The sequence below is a fragment of the Aphanomyces astaci genome (assembly GCF_000520075.1).
Source record: "Aphanomyces astaci strain APO3 unplaced genomic scaffold supercont1.278, whole genome shotgun sequence".
Taxonomy (NCBI): domain Eukaryota; phylum Oomycota; class Saprolegniomycetes; order Saprolegniales; family Verrucalvaceae; genus Aphanomyces; species Aphanomyces astaci.
In genome coordinates, this window is record NW_009798541.1 from 1 (window position 1) to 6,967 (window position 6,967).

The 6,967-nt window shown below is 47.3% G+C and overlaps 2 protein-coding genes across 2 annotated transcripts; both read left to right on the forward strand.

The window, feature by feature from the left end:
- Window positions 1-489: 489 nt before the first annotated feature.
- Window positions 490-1,736, forward strand: H257_18947 (hypothetical protein; the record flags this gene model as incomplete). Its single annotated transcript, XM_009848094.1, has 2 exons — window positions 490-805; window positions 1,507-1,736. Coding segments are annotated over 2 exons (546 nt in total), but the record flags the coding sequence as incomplete, so codon positions are not given.
- Window positions 1,737-5,193: 3,457 nt separating this feature from the next.
- On the forward strand, window positions 5,194-5,482 carry H257_18948 (hypothetical protein; the record flags this gene model as incomplete). The annotated part of the gene is made up of 1 exon (XM_009848095.1): window positions 5,194-5,482. A coding segment is annotated over one exon (288 nt), but the record flags the coding sequence as incomplete, so codon positions are not given.
- Window positions 5,483-6,967: the final 1,485 nt, after the last annotated feature.

The window sequence follows — 6,967 nt, forward strand, 5'->3', positions numbered from 1 at the left end:
CTCGCACGTGCTTGTGTGCGAAGCCTGATGTACTTGTAAAAGGAAATTCTGCACAGCAAAAGCACGTGCTTGCGTGCTTCCCAACAAAATTAGAGATAGAGAGAGAGACACGCAAGACGAACACAAGCAAGTGCAAAACAATCCACGTGCTTTGTGTGCTTACCAATCATACTGGAGTATTTGTACCCGAAAAGCGTAATTCGACTTCTCCAACCAAACTCCAGTAGAAAATAAAGCACGTGCTATTTGTGCTTTCATGTTTTAGACCAATCATACTTGAGTATTTGTACCCGAAAAGCGTAATTGAGTATTTGAAACATCAACTTGACTTCCCACACAATCCATTCTGCCATGAACTCAGAACTTGTGCTCAAGAAGTCGGATGGAAACTTCGAATGTCCCAATTGCTCGTCACGTTACACCAACGTAAGAAGCCTGCGAGCACACTGCAAACGGAAGCACGGAGTCACTGTGACTGTTTTTGAAAAGAAGAGCATTGTCCACAAACAAGAGCAAGCCAAGGCGCGAAAAGCGCGTGGGACAGCGACCAAGACTGTAATTCGAGCGATGCGTACCAAACCCATCAAGACAAGCAAGCGCGATACGTTTACCTTTGCCAACGCACGTCTCAGAGAAGCCCACGAAGCTGTCAATCCGTTTGTGAAGATTGGCGAGTCAACCATTCCTGGTGCTGGCCGAGGCATGTTTGCTGCAATCGATATGCTGCTAGGTGACATTTGTACCGCGTACGACGGAACCAAGGTTTTCGTGGAGCCAAAAGACCATGCTTACGCCGGCGAACTGGGTGTCACGAAAAGGAAATCGTGGCTGCTTGGTTTGAAGGATCCGGTGGCTGGTCGTGGACTGGGGTCGTTTGTCAATCGCGAATGTCGCGAACGCTCTGGATGTTTGAAGAATTGCCAATGCAAGTGTCATGTCGTTCAAGCGCGGAATGCATGTCCGACTGAGCTGGTGTGGTCATCAAAACGATAATGACCCCCGCTATTTGAAATGTCCTGTCATGGCGAACAGAAAACGTTATTCTGACATTCCTCCGTGCAGCGCAAGTGTAACTTTCATGATTCGCGACGAGTGTGTATACGTCACTGCTGAGGTACAACGCAATGTGAAAACGAAACTGATCCATGTATAGGAGCTTCGACACAGCCATTCATTTCCATTGGGATCTAGTTCAAGCGGAGTCTCAAGGAGTGAACCTCCGAGCGAAGGATGTTCGGGTGTTAAAAACGACTTGTACTCACTATGCTGTAGCGACAGGATTGACGGCTTGGAAACGGTGTTGGTTGGAGTTCGAGAGGCAATTGCCGCACTCACTAGCACAGTGTTAGCGAACCTTCAGCCCACCCCATCAAGGACTTGTAGTTGCAGTGGCAACGTAACTGCCATTGAAACATCATCCGCACCCATTTCAGCCCATAGGGCTGTGAAATTTGTCCAAACCAAACGTCGGAACCACCCAGGGCTGACCCAGCGACAACAAAACAGCCCAAGGAAGACGACAGAGTTCACAGCGGCAGCGACCGAAGAAGATCCGCGAGCCAAAAGTTGACAGCAATGGCAACCTCAACGACCCTGCAGCTCAAGTCAAAGTCATGCATTTGCGTGATCATGTGGCCAACTTTGTTGTTCGAACGGAAAGTAATCACGCCATGTTCAGCAACATCGAGTACGTCCAGCAACAAGTCAAGATCAACAATTGGGACCTCAATTGTTGACCTCAAGACAGCAGTGCGAGATTTCTTCATGAGGCGTGGTGAGGTTCAGCCCAGTTACCCGTTGCGCAAGATGTTTTAGAGCTGCTCGGGTGATATTGGCTGTTATGCCAAGATACTCAAGATCGACATTTTCGTTTTTCGGAAACTCCCATGATGCAAGACCCCTGGACGCTAGAAAAACACTTTGTGCACCAATTCACACCAAGGAATCTTCCTGAACCTTCGAGTGCATTTATCCCCATCAGTACGTGGAGCTCTGTCGTCTGTGGTAAACAGTCTTCAAGAGCCATCTTTTGCTGTGCACGCCAGGGCACTAAATCCCCCTGCATTCGAAACTGTAAATACCTTATTACATAAATTTCATGTGTATGATGGAGTATGGAGGCACGTGTTATATTTTCTACTGGAGTTTGGTTGGAGAAGTCGAATTACGCTTTTCGGGTACAAATACTCCAGTATGATTGGTAAGCACACAAAGCACGTGGATTGTTTTGCACTTGCTTGTGTTCGTCTTGCGTGTCTCTCCACCTCTAATTTTGTTGGGAAGCACGCAAGCACGTGCTTTTGCTGTGAAGAATTTCCTTTTACAAGTACATCAGGCTTCGCACACAAGCACGTGCGAGTGCTTTGCGTAACCCTAAACCACTTCAGGTTTGCGAAATATTTCTGATAATCGCTTCAGGTTAGCGAATTTTCTTTGATGGTTGGTTATAAATGTCGCACAACCCGCCCAAATGTACCATATTCCTGGGTCCACGACATCCAGAATTCATTCATGGTCCTCACCTTCAAGTCATATGTAGAGCTTGTATAATGGCAGGCATTTAGGGTGGGACGTTGTTTGTGCCATGTTTGAAGGGTCGTGGGACGTTTGACTAAGGGGGGCTTGGTGGGTTCAGAGGAGACCAGGGCCTTGCAATTAGTTCTGGTTGGGCTGCTTGGCGGTTAGATCGATGATCCGTCAAGCAATCCAATCAGGAGTAATTGCATGGCCATGTCCTCCTCTGCATCCTCCACCCTTCGTTGTCGAATGACTCACTAAGGATCCGCAGAGCATTCCAGGAATTTGTAGATGTGCCTGAGTGGTATCGATGGACGATACTGCTAAATGTTTCTCGTTTTTAAAAGAATTAATCTGAAATTTTTTAATATGATGTTTGTGAATTTGACTGAGAGAATGGACAAAAGAACGTGGTAATGGTGAAGGTGGGTGCCAGTACATAGCAGGGTCCTATCCTATGTGGAGTCGTTGCAGCTATAGCTATGGGGCACTCGACTTCAAACACGTTCATGGGCGTATGCCTTGCAGCAAACAGTACCGAAACCCCGAAACCATTGATACCAATTTGGTAACGTTACCACCGATTTGACAACTGTGAGTTAATTTATGGCCACGGAAATGTGTACATTTGACTCATATGGCTGTTGTAATACTACTACGTAGTATAATGTACTGTAACTGTAAGTTGAGAGTTTCGCAAACTACAGTGTTCTGTACTGTAACATACTTCGAAGTACTTCGAAGTATATACTAACATGAAAGGTCCAACCATAGCGGTCATCTACGAATAATTCTGGGGTATAATTAATTCAAGATAAAGGGGCTAAGGTTATTGTATGTCAACAAATACTGCAAGTACATTATAGCTGCAAAGCTATCTCTTCATTGACGAGAGGATACGCATACTGTACCGATTTACTTACTGTACAACCTAGATTACTGTAGTAGTAACTAGTCGGAGTACTGTACTAACGTTATTAGGACTGTTCCTCCACTAACGTGACCGACCAGTGATGTCAGTGATGTGCCAATTTATTTCATCCAATTAAATCTTTCGAGCTGTATTATTGGACATAACAGAACCTCTCATGCCAATAATCTTGTAAAACTTTATGGTGGGAAAAATAACTATATGTAAAAGGTGTTCAAGTTTGAATTGACATCCAAATGCCGCCTCGAATGCCGTACACCGATCACACCCTGAGAGCAGCCGTTCAGACAGCCCTATCCAAGGCCCATTCAGGAGTCAAATGTTCGTGCACACAAGAATTAGGGAATCACAGGTAGAAATCTGCGACACACACGTGTATCAAAACACAAGGGAATTGACCTAGCGTTACAGCTGCGAGCGACGACAGAGCATCCGCCTACAAAATTGCGCGCAGCGCAGCGGAGGTCGTGTGTATAATTTTGTGCAGGAGGTGCCTTGGCGAGTAATGAGCCCCAATCGTACACTTCACCGAATGACGAATCGATTCCTCTCGTCGGGAAAGCGGCAGGTAGGCCGTGCCGCTCCCAGACGAGCGAGGCCTGTGGAGGACCAAATTACCTTATATAGTATTTGTAACGTTACAGTTTCATATGATTCCCCATTTTCTACCTGTGATTCTCTACTTCTTGTGTGCAGAGTTTCTGTACTGTACTAGTACTCCCCATTCAGTAGAGTGATTATCCACACGAAAATCCTTCGGGGAATACCGGTAAGCAGAGCTACAATCACCGAGGGAGTGGTTCGCCTATGTGGAATGATTGTCCGCCATACTTCGAAGTACGATAAACTTTACATCCAATGAAAGTGACGGGTCCTTTCCAAACCTATATTAATTTCACAATTAAAAGGAATGACAAAGAGTGGCTGTCGTTCAAGCACTTGGAATTGCTTTGCCAAAGCTCTCGCAAATGATGTCTTCACTGACTTTCTCCCAGGCCCGGATCGCCCTGTGATCATTGCGAGACGATTTTGGTGGGTCAAAGTCGTTTTAATCCTCACCATCGATGATTTCCTCGGCCAACCACTCGTCACGCAGGAAACGTTTGAACAGCGCCATGATCCCCTACGCCTAATGGATGGGATGTGGCATTTGGAGGTAACAGAACCAACAGACAGCTGAGCTCATCCTCAACGATACTGTAGGACCCATCACTCACGAGGGACTCAAAGTTGTCGGACAAGATGACAGACGGCTACAAAAGATGACATAAGTGTGGACGTGGCCAGCAGGGTATGTCGGAAGATCGTGCGTCTCGATGCGGCCACCTGGAAGTCCCCGCACGACAAAGAGAAGCGGCAACTTGGATCCATCGACACGCATGGTAAGGCCACAGTCATACGGAGGGAGTGTTTCTCCCCAGAGGACACCTTGGTATCGCCTCCACGGATCGATCAGATGTACTTGGGTGGCATGTCGTAATAGAACCCAGTTTCATCGACGTTGTAGACGCTATCATCGTCGAAGGTGCTGTACAAGCAATGATATTCGTCGCTGACTTCAGCCAATGCAGCGTGCGACTTCTTGGTGACCGGCGTGTTGACGACTGTAACCGTGGCGGCGGAAACACTGCTGGATGAGACAGAGCAGGCTTTGGTAGCCAGTGCAGCTTGCTTGTCAACAAGGTAGAGCCGGAGCCACTGGCTCTGGTAGAGCTTAATCGAGTAGCCAAGGAAGCCGTCGTGGAATGTCCGGAATCAACATCTGGGCGCCCCCCATCTGGGTGCTCCTGCAGGCCAAAGACGGCCAAATCGCTCCGTCGCAAGCTGCCATCGATGCCAAAGCCGTCGGCCTCGATTTGATCGCGTGGTCGCGGGAACGGTCGGGGTTTATGACCAACCCGCACCATGGAGGATGGTACTACCAGACGTTGAACTCGATCATCACGCGCGAGTCAGATATCCTCGTGGCACTGCATGTGCTAGCCAAGACGTTGGCCTCCAAGGTATCTTTACCGACTGGCCAGGCACGGTCACGTATTATGCCAACTGCTTTGGCTTGGCGCGAGCCCAATGTTAACCAAATGTTACAGTGGAATACTAGTAATACAACGTTCGTTAATACAGACAGTACTCCGGAGTATTTCGAAGTGTGTACTAGAATATGACATCGGTGTTGGACGTTTTTGCCACGACAGCGTGCCACATACTCCCGAGTACCGAAAAGGGAATTGTAACACATGGATACTGGACCCACCAATGTATTACTGACTACAGTACTATAATAATACTTCGAAGTAGTACATGGGAAAGCCCCCCGTGTTCAAGTAATTAAATTTAGAAGTGCAGCTAATATAAAAACTGTATTACATATCCGACAAGCAGAATATAAAATCTTAAAAGTATGTGATACAAGAGTACGTAATTTTGTCCAATCATTGTCCACGAATGATTTGTGATTGGCCATTTGCTGGCAGGGAATTGCATGCTGGCCGGGAATTACATGAATCACCTTAGTCCACGACGTTGGCTTCCGAGGCATCTTTACCGACTGGCCAGGCACGGTCACGTATTATGCCAACTGCTTTGGCCTGGCGCGAGCCCAATGTTAACTCACTAACATTACAGTGGAATACAGTAATAGAACGTTCGTTACATAGTATGACAGATACCGTGACGGCGTAGGACGTTTTTTGTAGGGCAATCATTTGGATTGAGTGTGTTACAAAAGTTTAAAGTGATGTGTTAGTACTACTTTGGAATGGTTGCTGCTGCCTTCAAGACGGAGAGATGTCAGAGGGGCTAATTATGTACAGTACTGTAGTGGACCTGTCCAATAAATATCCCATGAATATGAGTACTGTATTAATACCTCAGATTTTGAATCTAAAATTTACTCAGACCAGCGATTTTAGCAAATCTGAGGAACCTTCATATGTGCGAAGACCAAATTTTGGTCTTCGTAGATTTCAAGGTGTCTCAGAATAGCAGAAATCACTGGTGCCCAGACTGATGGCGTCAAAGGTCGGTGCCAAGACGGCAACTAAGCGCTCAGCACCCAACTGGGGTGACGACGACGTCGATATCATGCTCGACTGTGCCCAATCACTTCTCCCACTCTATCAACATGGGTGAGCCAAAGTCGCTCAACTGTTCAACGCCAACAAAAGCGTTTTGTTTGCTCGAGACTGGGAAGCGCGCAAGCGCAAGTTCACCTTTCTTAAGGCGCACACGAAACCAACAGGAGATCCTAACTGCCCCGCCATTAGTCGCTCGTGCCAAACGGCTACAACGAGAGCTGGATTGTTGTGCTGTGGTGGAGACCATTGATGATAACGGCGAGAACAGTCAACATGAAGGCGTTGGTGACAAAGAGATCAGGATGACTGGTCCTGGCGCTATCGCTCACCATGGCCCCTATATGCCGACGAGTGCTGTGAGTTCTGTGGAGCAGTCTGCCATGGACGACGATTGTAGCGATGTGACAGGTGGGTTAACGGCTTGCCACCACCTTGCCCGCAC